We start from the raw sequence: 16,139 nt of genomic DNA on the forward strand, positions 1-16,139 counted from the left end.
GCTGTACAACTGTGTCTCCTGTTTACTGTTACTGAAAGTATAACAGGAGCAGAGTCAGAGGAGCAGACCCAGGGGAGCAGACTTATAGGAGCAGAGTCAGAGGAGCAGAGTCAGAGGAGCAGAGTCAGAGGAGCAGAGTCAGAGGAGCAGAGCCAGAGGAGGAGAGTCAGAGGAGCAGACCCAGAGGAGCAGACTTATAGGAGCAGAGTCAGAGGAGCAGAGCCAGAGGAGGAGAGTCAGAGGAGCAGACCCAGAGGAGTGGAGTCAGAGGAGCAAACAAACAGAGGAGCAGAGCCAGAAGAGCAGAAACAGAGGAGCAGAAACAGAGGAGCAGAAACAGAGGAGCAGAAACAGAGGGGCAGAGTAAGAGGGGCAGAGACAGAGGAGCAGAGTAAGAGGGGCAGAGACAGAGGAGCAGAGTAAGAGGGGCAGAGACAGAGGAGCAGAGTAAGAGGAGCAGAGTAAGAGGAGCAGAGTAAGAGGGGCAGAGACAGAGGAGCAGAGTAAGAGGGGCAGAGACAAGAGAAGCAGAGACAGAGGAGCAGAGTCGGAGCAAGATGTAATTTAAAGGTACAGTACGTAACTTTCGGGAGGTGGCATGTCAGCTGTGTGATTCCATTGAAAGTGAAAGTAAAACAGTTCCAACATTCTCCATGGAGAAAGCCACATTTTATGTCATACTGTGGAATATTACGAAGCAACAACATTTCCATGGTCATTCACAGTAAGAAAGTTTTTCTGTGTTTTTCATTGCAAACACAACTAAACACAACTAAAATGAAAAAAACATGCTTTTGCTTTAGAATCATTTCATTTATTTTTCTGTGCAAAAACAGAGGCAGGACGTGTTGGTGGTTCACAAACTTTTATTCACGGAAATCAGAAACACAGTGAAACAAACACACAACTCTTTGGTGGGTTTAAATATCATGCACAAATATAAAACATGAGTGTAAGATACAAACAAGGACGATTTCATTTGGTGTCATGCAATACAAAAATTTAAAGCTTCACACAGAAACACTGGACTGATTTGGTGACCAGACTCGGGGTCAGTGAGGAGCCCTGACCAGCAGGTATGACACATGTGGAGATGCATGTGTGTGTGTGTGTGGGGGGGGGGGTGTGTGTGTGTGTGTGTGTGTGTGTTTGTGTATATTGGTGTGTGTGCATGCATGTGTCTGTTTGTTATTTAAATCTAACATGAAGGATCATTTCAAATGTTTAAATAAATTAACCATGATGTCTTTTAAAGTTTAAAATAAAGCATTATAATGGTGGTGCCAAATTATGTCAGTAGGTGATTTAGTCCTGGTCCAGTCCTGGTTTATTTTTATTGGCAGGTGTTGCAGATCTGTATCTGTTTATAACCTGGAGGATGGATTTCATTTTGTCCTTTAAATCTGTTTATTGGCAAGTGTTTGTTGGCATGTGTGTATTGGCAGGTGTTTATTGGCAGGTGTTGTAGATCTGTATCTGTTTGTTTATATCCTGGAGGATGGATTTCATTTTGTCTTCTAAACCATCGAGCTGTCGAGCTTTTCCCTCCAGTTTCCTCTGGTTCTCCTCATAATTCTGCTCCAGCTCTGAAACAACAACAAAAAATAAAATAACTTCATTTAAATTAGAAAAAGTAGTTAATAAAGCATAATATATTGTTATAATATATTGATCCTTTGCAGGTGATGTCATCAACATTTCCTGAGGGTGTGATGCTAAGAGTAGGCACTGCCCTGTCTGAAGTTTTTTTAGACTTTGATCTGAGTTTTATTTTAACACAATCTGACTATAAAGAGCTGACTTATCTGAACTACAACAGGTGAGATGATTTGTGCTATTAAACAAGTCCCTCTCACAAAACATTAGTCAAGCTAGCTAGCATTAGCATTAGCCAATAGTTTTTCAGTGAGTCACTCTGACCTTTTTGTGTAAAAATCAAACTCCTTAAAATGAAAGCTCGATGATCACAGGCTCCTCAAAAAGCTCTTTAAATCACTTTTGTATTTTTTTTTTAGCTTTCTGATGATTTTAAAACTTTTTGACAGTGTTTGCTAATTTGTACAATGTGTCTCCACAGTAAATGCTAAACATCCCACCATAGAGATACATGTAGAACACCCCCAGTGTGATGTCACTGCAAACTATCACTTTTGAGTTATGAGTTGCTATGACAGGCCCTATTGACTGAGCCTTCCCTCCCCTGACCACAGTCCAGTACAAACCTGCGAGCCGGCTGAGTTTGGCCTGGGCGTCCTGCAGCAGTGTTTTTGCCTCCTCCCTCAGACTCTCTGCTTTCCTCTTCGCCTCCAGCACGGCCTTGGCTTTAGTGTCCACTCTTTGTTGCACCTCGTGGTATTTATCTGTCAGCTGACCGTCTAGAATCTGGCCAAATACAAAACAACAGAGCAGGGACCGTCAAAGCAGCGAGAACAAAAAAGAAGAGCGGAGGTGAGGGCTTGTAATAGGACAGCTTCAGGAATAGAGGGAGGGCATCTGACAGAAAAAAAAACAGCTGATATAAAGTGATTGACTGCATCTGATACACAGGGATATGGAAGTGTGTGAGGGCATCTGACACACAGGGAGAGTACGGGAGGGCATCTGACACACATGGGGGAGTATGGGAGGGCGTCTGACTTGTGGGGCAGTATGGGAGGGCATCTGGCACACCTGCTTGGCTTCGTTGGCCTTGTCTCGGGCCATGGTAGCGGTCTCCTCGGCACGCGCTGCTTCGATGCTGTTTTTGGCTCGTTTGGTCTTGAGGTCGTTTATCTCCTGCCCCAGAGCTCCCAGTCGCCCCACAGCCTCGCTCAGGTGCTTCTCACAGCTGGAGGTCTCCGATTCGATCTGAACAGCAACAACAACAACAGGCTAAAGACGCACTATGGAACTTTTACATTAGCAGGATTAGCGGATCGTCTCCATAGAGCAGATGTTACTTTGCCTAGAATGTTCCATATATATTGTGCATTTATTCACATGTGTTGTCATTGCTCAGAAAAAGTTGAAGTCTGTATTCTTACTGTAAACAGGGTCACCTATCCACAGATCTGACCTATAACATTGCAGGTGCTCCATGTAAATAAATGTTCAATGCATATATGTAATGTATATATCTCTAGACAAAGCTAACTCGCTAGCCACTGCGTTACAAACAGGAAGTGAGTATGTGCGCGATTCAGCTCCATCGATTCCAATTCACTTTGACTGTAATGTTTGTGTATTCTTTACCTGTGCGAGTGTTTACCTGTGTGTGTGTTTGTGTATTTTTAACTGTGTGTGTGTATCTTTACCTGTGGGGGTGTGTGTGTTTACCTGTATGTATCTTTACCTCTGTGAGTGTGTTTACCTGTGTGTGTACCTTTACCTATGTGTATCTTTGCCTGTGTGTGTGTTAACCTGTGTATATTTCATTACCTGTGTGTGCGTGTTTACCTGTGTGTATCTTTACCTGTGTGTGTATCTTTACCTATGTGTGTGTTTACCTGAATGTATCTTTACCTGTGTTTGTATCTATCTTTACCTATGTGTGTGTACCTGTGTATGTGTGTTTCCCTGAGTGCGTGTGTATCTTTACCTGTGTGTTTATCTTTACCTGTGGTGTGTGTGTGTATTTTTACCTGTGTGAGTCGTCCCTCTGTGTCGTGAATGTCGGCCCGCGCTCTGGAGATTGCCTTTTCTGCCGAGGTTTGAGCTGTTTGGGCGTCGGCCAGTGCCTGTTTCACCGCCTCTGCTGTGGTCTTAATGCCCTCTGCATCGTGTCTGGAATAAAACATCACATTTAGTACAGAGAGGAAGTGTACTACCACAGGACACAACAACAGTGAGCATCTGCTGTACTTATTGCCTGAAAAAAACAGTAACACATGTTTTACAGCATAGAGAGAAAGTGTACTGCCCACTGACACGACAACAGTGAGCCCTGGACTGTGGCGTGAATCAAACCATCAACCTCCACGTTAGCGGGTGATTAAACTTGCAGCTCTAACAAAAAAATACTACGATATAATGCACAGTGCTCCGCCCCTGATCCTATGACCTCGTCTGTCTCCGTACTTGGGTCTCTTGTCCCGCCCCTTCAAGACCTCGTCTGCTTCTGTACCTGGCTCTCTTGGCATCCAGCAGGAGGCGCTCTGCTCTCTGCACGTCGCCCTGGGTCTGCACTAAAATGGCGTCGACGTTGGAGAGACTGCGGACGCGCTCTTTGATCTCATCAGCAAGTTGTCGGATTTGGAGCGTGGAGGCGGGGATAGACAGCTCCAGCACACGATTGGCTACGGCCTCGATGTTCTCAGGCTCCGCCCCATCCTCTGAGGAAGCAGGAAGTCAGGACATAAAACATGACATGCTAATGACTGTCTATAATCTGAGGAAATATTAATCTCGTGGCTCCTGATGGGTTCTGCCCAAAACACCTGCGCAGGGAGGAGGCTTCAGGGCATGCTGGAGGGACTATGTCTCTCGGCTGGCCTGGGAATGCCTCAGGATTTCCCTGAAAGAGCTGCAGGAAGTGTCTGGGGTGAGGGAAGTCTGGGAATCCCTGTTTAAACTGCTGCCCCCGCGACCCAGCCCCAGGTAAGAGGAAGCACATGGAGGGATGAAATCGTGTGTCTTTAGTTTTTTAAATAACAAAAATCATGTATGTTCAAAAGTTTACTCCACTTTTGAAAAAAAAATAAAAAAAAAATTTGGAGGTTTAAAGCCCCATCATGTAATTTTTTAGCCAAAAAAATGACCAAAATAAAAGCATGTTATTTTGAACCCAGCCCATCCAGTTATTTTGAATTTGAGCAGCCTGAGTCATCTTTGAATGTTTACAATCACATGTTTCAACAACAAAATACAATGAACAACCGGGGACCTCACAGCCGGGGACCTCACAGCCGGGGACCTCACATCCGGGGACCTCACAGCCGGGGACCTCACAGCCGGGGACCTCACAGCCGGGGACCTGTCTGATGGAGCTCAGTCAAAACTGATTTAGTAATTTACTACTTATTATTTTCTTATTTAAACCCAACATAAACTCATACTCATCACCTCTGATCTAAACCTGCTCAACCTAACCAGGTCCAAACTCCTCAGAGCCAGATAAATGTTCTGCCCATGTCATTTGCAACTTTATCCCTTGTCTTACGTGTGAGGAACTCTCGTATCTCCTTGATGAGGTCCCTCAGCTGGTCGTTGGACTGAGCAACGTTTCGTTTTGTGGCAGTGGCTTTGTCCAGAGCCGCCTGAGCCTTTCCTCTTGCCTCCTCCGCCCGAGTCTTCGCTTCAGCCACCTTCAGGAAATATACACGAAACTTTATTTATTATCACAACCACAACATCATGAGACATGTGACCTGTCCTATGTCAGTCTAACACTACAGGGATACAAGGGGATGGGACGGCATCTGACACCCAGGGCATCTGGCACCCAGGTGTCTGGGAGGGCATCTGGCTCACCTTGACAAACAGCTCCTCAACGTCACCCATGGCCTGCTGTAGTTGTTTCTCGGCGTGCTTTGATCGGTCGAGCGCATTCTCCGCTTTGGCTGCCGCTCCCTCGCAGTTCAGACCTCCACAGAAGCGGTTTCCCTCGTCGTCACGGCAACCAGCCCCTCCGCACGGTCCCTCCCCACACGGAGCGTCGCCCGGAGCCCCGCACACCTGTACAGAATGGAGGGGCGGGGTCACACACAAGACACATAGACTAGTATACGCCCATGGACCACTATGGAACCTACCTGGACACTGAGGGATTACACAGATACAAGGACACATGGGAATAGAACGAGTGTTTTTATTATCATCATAGTATCGGGATTGGTATCAAGTATCAGCTGTTCCTTAGTAACAAAATTGAGTTTGAAATTTTAGTATCGTGACAACACTAGTGCTTAGCATGTACTTTAGTCTGTCTAACATGTGCTTAATGTGTTCTTAACATGTACTTAGAATATTCTTAATATGTTGTTAGCGTGAGCTTGATGTTATTAGCATGTTCTTGGTGTGTTGTTAGCATGTTCTTATCATGTTAGCATGTTTTAGTGTGTGGCTAGCATGTTCTTATTGAGTTGTTAGCATTTGGTCAGCATACTGTTAGCATGTACTTAACAGTTCTTATCATTTTCTTAATGTGTTTTTAGCATGTGGTCAGCGTGTTGTTAGCATGTGCTTAGCATGTTGTGAGCATTCAATTAGCATTTATTGTTAGCATGTTCTTGGCATGTTCTTAACATGTTGTTAGCAGCGTGTTCTGACCATGTACCTTCTCGTTGATCTTCTTGATGTCCAGGCCTTGTGCTCTGGCGTTCAGTTCTACCAGAGCTCGTTTGTTGGCAGCGTTTTTTCGGTTAAAGTCATCCTTTTTGGCAGCAATGAGACGCTCTGTTCGGCGCCGCGTCTCTGCTGATTCGCTGACCACGCTCGGCTTTGTCACTGTTGATTGGTTGGCTCGTCTCTCTGCATCACGTGACCTGTTGTAGGAGCTGCGAATGCTGTCGTACGCCCCTGGACAGAGAGAGACAGATATCAGTGACACAGGTTTTCATAAGGCCTGTAGTTAAAAATGCTCTGTTCCATCTTGTGATGTCATGAAGTGGTAGTTTTCAAGTCAACAGCACCTTTTACCTTTCGTTCCGTAGAGATTGGCAACTTCCTATATTACCACATGACATCACAAGGTGGGACAGAGTGTTTTTAGTTTGAGAGAAGAACTCAGCCTAAATATGCAGGGTTTGTGTGTTTGTTTGTGTGAATGAAACAAAACACAACTCCAGGACAATTTGTGATGAGGAAACAACATTAGAACAAAGACCAAAGAGTAGTGTGATAAGGGACCTTTAACATTCTATTTTTTAAATGGTGAAAAGTCCTCAAAATGTCACCTATATCAGAAGCAAAAGCTGTGTGCATTTGTTACCGAGGAAGTTGGAGTTCTTGAGCAGGTCCATCTGCCTCTGGAGTTGCTCTGAGGTCAGGTTTAGTTCTCGTGCCTCCCTCTCCAGAGCACTGAGGTCACTGCTCGCTTCCGTGTTTGTGTCCTGAACGACGGTAAGCTCGGCCTCCACACGACTCAGAGAATCAGTGGTGTCGCTGATCTGAGTCCTGAAGAAAACAGTTTAAAAATGTGTGAGGAATAAATATGTATCTATCTATTGATCCACAACTGCGACTGTTCACCTCTGCTCTGAAAAAAAGTGAACTTATGACCAGTGCAGTGAATTTACTTAAAGCTTGTATCTGTATTTTATTTTATTTTTTCACCCGTAGAGGGCAGATGTGAAATCTGCTCCCCCTTACCCTCTCCTCACCTTCCCCCTCACCTAGGGTCTCCATCCTCACCTGAATCCTCCCCCCTTACCTGGCTTCTCACGTTGGTTTACCAACATCTTTTGATCCCAGCTCATATGGCACACTGCAGAATACACAGAACCTTATATAATTTATAATAATAACGGCTGTTGCTTTGTCACTGCTCAAAGTTTCTGACTTCAGCTTCTCAAGTGTGTGGACGTAGAGTTTCTGACCTCAGCTCCTCATGTGTGGACATAGTGTGTTTCTGACCTCAGCTCCTCGTGTGTGTGTGGACATAGTGTGTTTCTGACCTCAGCTCCTCGATGAGCTCCATGAGCACAGTGATGGCGGCGCTGGTTTGGTTTCGGGCTTGGACGATGGTCAGAGCTTGGGTCAGTTTGTGTTCCAGGTCCCTGAAGGCCTTCTCGTATGGACCGGTCAGTCCTGTGGTCTGGAGCTCGTGAGCGCGGGCCGAGAGAGATTTGGTCTGAACAGCCAAGTCCTGAGGAAGACCACGGGGATAGAAGACAACAGCTAAGTACTAATTTTGTGCTCAAGTGCAACTCAAACCACTAAGCTTCTGGTCAGGGGGTGAAGACTTACCTACTGCTGCACTGAGATCTCATAGTTACCTTAGGTGAGTTATTTAGGGCTGTAGTGGGCTAAATAAATTCATGTTGGACTAAAGATTCATGTTGTTGCTGCTGATCAATTGGTCGACGTAAAAGGGGGTGTGGCTAAAGCTCTCAAATCTGTTCTGTATCTCTGTGTATCTGACTCAAACTGCACTCACAGGAGTCCACCTGCAGGGGGAGCTCAAAACTACTATTTATACAAAAGTACCAGGAAACAATTTATATAAAGAACTTGAGTTTAATCCATTTATCTTTTACAGATAAATATAAACATACATGTATATTTGTGACACAATCCATACAGGTATTGAAGTATAGGCATATAGACCCTACCTGCAGACTGAGATGATTACACAACATGTGTGTACATGTGTGTGTATGTATGTATGTGGGTGTGTGTGTATGTGTGTGTACGCGCGCACGTGTGTGTGTACGTGTGTGTATATGTGTGTGTTTGAGTGTGAGTGAGTGTGTACCTGTGTATATGTGTGTGTTTGTGAGTGAGTGTGTACCTGTGTCTGTGTGTGAGTGTGTACCTGTGTATATGTGTGTGTTTGTGAGTGAGTGTGTACCTGTGTCTGTGTGTGAGTGTGTACCTGTGTATATGAGTGTGTTTGTGAGTGAGTGTGTACCTGTGTCTGTGTGTGAGTGAGTGTGTACCTGTGTATATGTGTGTGTTTGTGAGTGGGTGTGTGTGTACATGTGTGTGTGTACGTGTGGGTGTAGGTGTGTGTGTGTGTACCTGTACGATCCGGTCCCAGTCTCCGAAACACTGGTGACAGGGGACACAGTTAGGGAAGACTCCTGAGAAGCCGCGTGCACACTGATCACAACGAACGCCAGACACGCCTGGGCGGCACACGCAGTGACCCGTACGACGGTCACACTGTGAAGACTGGATGCCCTGCCACTCACAGTCACACGCTGAAGGGAGCGAGGGAGAGAAAGAAGGAGAGAGTGGAGACCAGGTGATAGTAATGTTTTTAGGGTTTAGGAGAGCAGAGCTGAGGGAATGTGTGTGCATAAGAGACTGTATATATTTCTGGACATAGCTAACCTGCTAGTCGCTGCATTACAAACAAAACGTGATCATAGGCACACTTACGGATCCCTCGAATCTGGCTGCAATTCATTTTCTATGTAAAAACTGTGTCCTCTCTCTCTGTAACTGCTGCTATCAGACTCATCATTTTGGTCTTAAAATGTTCGTATTAACCAGCTCTACATGATCCTGGGGTTTTTATTTCACTATTTGGTCCATGAATTAAGACATGAACATTAATAGCAGACCAATCAGGCGCCTTCTTTCCCTGAGATCACTCCTGCTAACATTAGCAACAGGTTTGACTGACAGTGTTGCAAGATTATGCTTGCTCCTGATTGGCTGTTTGGTTTCATATATAGATTTCCAAATATAGAACTAGGCTCCAGGTTAGCCACTACAACTGCTCATGAACTCATCTCTGGACTGCTGTGGAGCCATAATGGGGTCTCACCTCTGCACTGCGTTCTTGGGTCGCCCCAGAAGTTCTCCTGACAGTCGGTGCAGGTCTTTCCCCCAAAGCCGCTGCGACACTGGCACTGCCCTGTGAACTGGGGAGGGCATCATGGTTAAAAAAGATTACACCATATAAGCATAAATGTTTTTACAGAATGGATACAGCAAAAACAAAACAATCTACATGGGGTTAATTATAAAGAAAACAATAAGACATCTTTTTAGTTTTACCTTGTTATCTGATGTAATACCTAAACTCTATATTTCCTCACACACTTCTGTTTCAAATATTTGTCATAAAACTGATGACAAAAGTACTGAAAATTATTCCAATTATTTAAAGCAATAGTTTTTAGCAAAAAGTCCATGAGCCTAACAGTTATCCAGCTGACACCCTCTGCTTTACCTCGTGGAGTGCAGTACAACAGTAGCACCTTCTTGTAGTACATTATGCAGTATTTGTAGTATTTGTGCATTTGTATATATTTGTACCTCGTTGCAGGTGGAGCTGAAGGAGTTGCTGTGGTCACAGTTACACGCCTCGCAGCCCCGCCCACTGGCCAGATTCCAGTGATTGGGTGCGCAGTGGTCACATGACAGACCGGTCACATGGGGCAGACACTGGCACTGCCCACTGGAGCGCTCACAGCTGCAGTCCCCGCCCTCACCACAGGAGGCACTCTCTGTGCCCAGGGAGTTGCACGTGCACTCTAAAAATGACAAAAGACATGAGACACAATCAACCTGGCTTAGTCCTGGTTCAGTCCTGGTTCAGTCCTGGTTTAGTCCTGGTTCAGTCCTGGTTCAGTCCTGGTTTAGTCCTGGTTTAATCTTGGTTCAGTCCTGGTTTAGTCCTGGTTTAGTCCTGGTCCAGTTCTGGTTTAGTCATGGTCCAGTCCTGGTTCAGTCCTGGTTTAGTCCTGGTTTAATCTCGGTTCAGTCCTGGTTTAGTCCTGGTTTAGTCCTGGTTTAATCTCGGTTCAGTCCTGGTTTAGTCCTGGTTTAATCTCGGTTCAGTCCCGGTTTAGTCCTAGTTTAATCTTAGTTCAGTTCTTGTTTAGTCCTGGTTTAGTCCTGGTTTAATCATGGTTCAGTTCTGGTTTAGTCCTAGTCCAGTTCTGGTTTAGTCATGGTCCAGTCCTGGTTCAGTCCTGGTTTACTCCTGGTTTAATCTCGGTTCAGTCCTGGTTTAGTCCTAGTTTAATCTTAGTTCAGTTCTTGTTTAGTCCTGGTTTAGTCCTGGTTTAGTCTTGGTTTAGTCCTGGTTTAGTCCTGGTTTAGTCCTGGTTTAGTCCTGGTTTAGTCTTGTTTCAATCCTGGTTTAGTCTTGGTTCAGTCCTGGTTTAGTTTTGGTTTAGTTCTGGTTCAATTCTGGTTCACTCCTGGTTTAGGCCTGGTTTCATTCACATGAGACTGGGGCTTCTCAACTCTTTGGAGAAACAGTCCCTGGTTTAGGCCTAATTTAATTCTAAATAAAACATACTGTATAAAGATTATGAGGATGGGAGGGCATCTGACATTTTTTATGTGATCCTAATCCACTTACTCTGAATCATAATTATAATATTTTGTAAAGTTGTAATAAAACAGAGTAAAGTTCCTTAGACTCACTCCTGCAGTTGCGGCGGGATGCATCGCCGTAGTAACCGCTCTGGCACACGGCACAGCTCTGCCCCTCCGTGTGGTACAGACAGCGGAGGCACTGACCCGAGGAGTGATCACACGCCAAAGGGTCAGACATGTCGATGTTATTATGGCACTCACACGGCTCACAGCGACCACCAGGGGCAGAAGGATTTCCATAGTGACCGGGAGCGCACTGGTCACAGCGAGGACCTGAGGGAGAGAACCAATCAGAACGCCCAGACACATCTCACAGCCAATCAGAAAGCTCAGACACACCTCACAGTCAATCAGTTTACCTGTGTACCCCTGTTTGCAGTTGCAGATGATTTGGCGACTGCGGTCGTCTTGGTAACAGGACGCGGCAAAGTGGCGCCCGCTATTGGGACCATCAGGGCAGGGACACGGGCGACAGTGACCTCCCGAAGCTTGACCCAAAATCGGGTTACCATAGAAACCGTTGGCACATCTACCGGAGAACAACATTAAAAGGACAATTACAGTGTGTCCTGCCTCTTCTGTCTTTAACCACATTCTACTCTGTGATGTCATGAGGTGGAACGAGGTGCAAGTCCATTCTCCATCATAGATATTTTCCGTTCAGATGACATCACTGCACAAAACTACTTTAATGCAGTTTGTTGTTCTGGATCTGAAAGGTTTTGAGTTATGTAAACTTAGCCTTTTGATCCAGGGATGTCTGAAGTGAAGAGGTCGGAGTAATGGGGTCGTTTGGCACTCCACAGATCGGACCTGAACCTTCAGAGGAGCCTCACATCACTGAACCTTCAGAGGAGGTTAACCTCAGAGGAGCCTCACCTCACTGAACCTTCAGCGGAGCCTTACCTCAGAGCAGCCTCACCTCACTGAACCTTCAGAGGAGCCTCACCTCAGAGCAGCCTCACCTCACTGAACCTTCAGAGGAGCCTCACCTCAGAGGAGCCTCACCTCACTGAACATTCAGAGGAGCCTCACCTCACTGAACCTTCAGCGGAGCCTCACCTCACTGAACCTTCAGAGGAGCCTTACCTCTCTCACACTGCCCTGCCATAGCTGTGGAGGTTTCGTTGTGGTCTGATGGTCACACTCTGAGCAGCATTCTGCTCAAACTAACCATTTATTAAGAGAAAACAACCCCATAAACTCCCAACAGAATGAATCTGAAGTGCCGCAGCTCCTCCCAAGGATCCACTGACCACACGGCGCCCCGCCTGACCTCCTCTCGTTACACACTGGCCCCACGTCTGAGGCCTCACCTGTCGAAGTGGTCTCACCTGTCGCAGTGGTCTCCTCCGGTGTTCCCTCTACAGTTCGTGCAGACTCCCGTGCTGTGGTGGCATTCCTCAGTGTTCCCGTTGCACTGACACGGCCGGCAGTTCGGGAAGCCCCAGTGTCCAGTCTGACACCGGTCACAGCGCTGGCCGAAGGCCCCAGAGCGACACTGGCACTGCCCAGTGAACTTATCACAGAGAGGAGAGAGAGAGCCCTCCAGACTGCACCCACACGCTGCAGAAAGTGGGGAGGGGTTAAAGTGTGCAGAGTTAAGGTGGGTGTGGTTAACATGATCAGAGTTAAAGTGGGTGGAGTTGTTCTAACCTTTGCAGCCGCTGGGTCCGAAGCCGTAGGTTCCTGGAGAGCATTGGTCACAGCGTCGTCCAATCACGTTCTGTCGACAGTGACACTGCCCGCCCCTCACGCTGCACACGGAGCTGACTGACCCCTGGGGGTCGCAGTCGCACGCTGCAAGAGGAGACCAAGGGATTGTTAATGATGATGTCACTTTCGGGTCCAACCAGAAACCTTACAGCTGATTTCGTTTTGTTCCTTATTCATCACCTTAGACCATGACCTTTAAAAAGTGTTTAACCCCAAACTGTATCACAAATGTAAATAATGTAGTAATAATCTGTCATAACACACGATCACTAGTGTGTATGTCTCACTGCCGCTCAACGCTAACCCTAGCATGTGGTGATACAAGAAGTGTGCACTCCATACACCTTCACTAGAATCATTTGGATCATTTCAGTCCTGGAATTGCTAATCTCTACTGAACTAAAGGTAAAAGGAGCAGTTAACTTGAAAACTACCACTTCATGACATCACAAGGTGGAGCAGAGCGTTTTGAGCTTTGGAGATGTAGACAGACTAATAATAAAGTGTTACTCAAACATGTGAATGAAACAAAACACAACTCCAGGTCTGTTTTTGAGGAGATAGTGGCATTATAACATGTCTTAACACTTGCAGATTCTATGTGTGTCTTCTATCAGTGGTACTGACCCAGCGCTCCATCATTGATGAGGGCCGACATGCTGGAGATGAGACGTGCACACGCTTCACTCATCACGGGTCGGGTCACGCTCCGAGCCGTGTCGTGACACCTGTAACGCTCGTACGCCTGCTTCCTTAAAGTGGCGCCGGCGTCTCCAGAACTGAACATGTCCAGAGATGAGTGACGGGGCATCAGAGCGATCTACACAGAGCGATATTTACATTTAAACAGACAGGAAGGGGAAGCGTTGAGGGAGCAAGAGCCAGGATCCTCCATTATTCTATGGAATTTTAAATAAATTTCAGAAATATCAAAGTTCCTGTGTCTTGCCCATTCTGTTGACTTCCCGCCTCATCACCAAAACAACACAGGAGACAGAGAGAGAGAGATCAGCAGAGGCTTTCTGTTGTGTCTCCAGAGCTCACCTGCTCCCCCTGGAGGCAGCTGTGACACCGCAGGATACAGAGGAGGGACATTTTGTCCTGAGTTCTGTCACTCTCCTCACACAGCCCTGACACAGATCTGACTCATCAGGTGGAGCTGGACTTTTCCGTTATTATTGTGTTTTACTGCTTAATGTGTCTTCAGCAGAAAGAAACATTTATGTGAGTTCACAAACTCTTGAGAATCCGTCTTTTTCAGCCCCAGCTGAAGCATGTGACAGGACCAATCACAGGGCAGCACTGTGGTTTGTCCAGAAGCCAGTGCCGAACAAACCAAAACAAAGATGGCGGCACAGACAGAAGAATTTTGTGCTTTTGTGAAGAGAAAGGCGTCTGAGCTTTTGTCTCAACTGGATTTAACTAAAGTTTGATTTTTCTGATTGTTCTGCTGCTGTGACGCTTCAGCCAATCAGTGAAGTATCTGTTTGAGCGCTCCCATCACTGGTTCAGATCTGTTTGAGTGAGAGCCGTCCCAGATACACAGTGTTACACATGAGTCCATGTGAGTCAGTCATTATAAATAATACTAATAATAATACTGATGGATGTAAATATTATAATAATATAATAAATATAATAATAATATAATAAATGGTAATAATTAAACCCAGACCGAGTCGACGAGGATAAAATGCCCGGCTCCATCTGTCACACTGTTGAAGTCCTGGTATCGTCTGAACTCCAGTCTGAGCGTGTACGAGACACCCGTCTCCAAACACAGAGGCTTCAGCGGCACCATGAACCTGGACAGGAAAAACACAGATATGTGAACCTGCCATAATTGTGTTTGGTATAGCGGCAGGTGGCAGGTGCACAGACAGAGACGTTAGGGTTGTGGTCGGAGTAGTAGTAGTAGTAGTAGTAGTAGTAGTAGTAGTAGTAGTAGTAGTAGTAGAGTGTGTTTTGAACAATAACAAGTGCAGAGACAGGTGCGCACCTGGCAGTAGCGGGCAGAGACAGAAGCAGTCGGTCGTCGTCGGGGATGGTGTTGCCACAAGGGGAGCTGGTGGGTATGGCTCCAGGACGAACAACTGTGACTCTGACCTCCTCCCAGTCCCGGGGCATCTGGTTTAAAGAGACAACAGACCATCTCAGATCAACCACACCTCCAATGACATAAATATTATATATAAGAAATGAAAAGTGCCTGAGACTCGTATCGCAGGAGCAGGTCATACTCCATGGAGAAGGGGATGTTGTCGATGGTAAACTCCAGTGTGCTGCTCACCGGCACACGGGCAAAACCAACCCCAGTCCAAGAGGCGGGTCTGCCAGGCTGGTGCTCCCTCACCTCAACTGTGCAACCCTGAAAGAGAGAAGAGAATGGGAGGGCATCTGAGACAGGCTGAGAGCATCTGGGACAAGAGGGAGAGGGCAGAAGGGAGGTCATCTGACACACAGGGAGAAAAAAGCGGAGGGCATTTGACACACAGGGATACAGGAGGATGGGAGGGCATCTGACACACAGGAGCACGGTAGGGCATCCAGTACCTGTCCCAGTTTGGAGAGCTCGGCCTCATACAGCAGATGGTCCAGAGCCATGAAGAAGAACCCGGACTCCACCTGAGAACATTGACGCCCACTCATGTGCCCACGGCAACGGCACTGCCCACTGTCAGGTGAGCACCTGCAGGTATAGACAGGTATAAACTGCACAGAACAGCAATGAAAAGCTGCAGTGTCAGAGCCAGAAAGGGGATTCAATTATAGTAAAAATAAATCCCCCTTTACATTTTCTTTTCTGTGTAAAAGTCCTAAAATTTTAATGAAACTGAAGTTCCCTTGTGACTCACTGATTGTCCAGAGCTCCTCCCACGTCACAGTCACAGCCCCTGCAGCCGTTCAGGTCGTGGCTCAGCGCCCAGTGTTCAGGCTGAAAACACAAATAAACAAATAAATAAACAAGTAAACAACACAGGGAACCCTAAAAATGTCCAGACTGAAACAAAACAATGAAAACAAACATGAACAAATATATAAACAATAAATAAATAAACAACACAGAGAACCCTACAGGATCAGATGAGCTAAAAATCGTCTCTAGTTTGGGTGAACAGCTGAAGGAGGAGACCCTGCAGCTGTTCCTCTCTGGTTTTGCTCCATTTAAGGTTAAAATAAAGTTAAAATATGTCAGAAAATCTGTTTCATTAGACCCAGAGTCAGATCTGAACTGGAGCAGAGGCCTGTCATCCCCACACATACACACACACACACACACACCCCAATATATATATACACACACACACACACCCCTACACACATGCACACACACGCAAATATACATACACACGCACACACACATATGCACGCACGCAAATATACACACACACACAAATATACACACATACACACACACACCCCGACACAGCTGACCCTAAAGATAG

General features: G+C 46.2%; 2 protein-coding genes across 2 annotated transcripts in view; one reads left to right on the forward strand and one right to left on the reverse strand.

Moving 5' to 3' along the window:
* The window catches only part of LOC117373688 (troponin C, skeletal muscle), a 277,430-nt gene that overhangs the window by 73,277 nt on the left and 188,014 nt on the right, over positions 1 to 16,139 (forward strand). The gene's annotated exons all lie outside the window — the stretch shown is intronic.
* The window catches only part of lamb2 (laminin, beta 2 (laminin S)), a 35,353-nt gene continuing 20,064 nt past the window's right edge, over positions 851 to 16,139 (reverse strand). Inside the window, exons 13-35 of the mRNA XM_055223226.1 lie at positions 15,549 to 15,628; positions 15,247 to 15,382; positions 14,903 to 15,061; positions 14,693 to 14,820; positions 14,369 to 14,498; positions 13,321 to 13,513; positions 12,634 to 12,777; positions 12,312 to 12,543; positions 11,337 to 11,506; positions 11,026 to 11,250; positions 9,907 to 10,124; positions 9,413 to 9,509; positions 8,659 to 8,840; positions 7,593 to 7,783; positions 6,908 to 7,092; positions 6,254 to 6,495; positions 5,449 to 5,652; positions 5,138 to 5,282; positions 4,103 to 4,310; positions 3,621 to 3,762; positions 2,671 to 2,847; positions 2,223 to 2,382; positions 851 to 1,586 (exon numbers count right to left, since the gene is read on the reverse strand). Coding sequence (XP_055079201.1) covers positions 1,450 to 1,586; positions 2,223 to 2,382; positions 2,671 to 2,847; positions 3,621 to 3,762; positions 4,103 to 4,310; positions 5,138 to 5,282; positions 5,449 to 5,652; positions 6,254 to 6,495; positions 6,908 to 7,092; positions 7,593 to 7,783; positions 8,659 to 8,840; positions 9,413 to 9,509; positions 9,907 to 10,124; positions 11,026 to 11,250; positions 11,337 to 11,506; positions 12,312 to 12,543; positions 12,634 to 12,777; positions 13,321 to 13,513; positions 14,369 to 14,498; positions 14,693 to 14,820; positions 14,903 to 15,061; positions 15,247 to 15,382; positions 15,549 to 15,628 — 3,885 coding nt within the window. The 3' untranslated portion in view covers positions 851 to 1,449. The remainder of the gene's footprint in view (positions 1,587 to 2,222; positions 2,383 to 2,670; positions 2,848 to 3,620; positions 3,763 to 4,102; positions 4,311 to 5,137; positions 5,283 to 5,448; positions 5,653 to 6,253; positions 6,496 to 6,907; positions 7,093 to 7,592; positions 7,784 to 8,658; positions 8,841 to 9,412; positions 9,510 to 9,906; positions 10,125 to 11,025; positions 11,251 to 11,336; positions 11,507 to 12,311; positions 12,544 to 12,633; positions 12,778 to 13,320; positions 13,514 to 14,368; positions 14,499 to 14,692; positions 14,821 to 14,902; positions 15,062 to 15,246; positions 15,383 to 15,548; positions 15,629 to 16,139) is intronic.

Source organism: Periophthalmus magnuspinnatus, chromosome 7 (assembly GCF_009829125.3).
Source record: "Periophthalmus magnuspinnatus isolate fPerMag1 chromosome 7, fPerMag1.2.pri, whole genome shotgun sequence".
Classification (NCBI taxonomy): Eukaryota; Metazoa; Chordata; class Actinopteri; order Gobiiformes; family Gobiidae; genus Periophthalmus; species Periophthalmus magnuspinnatus.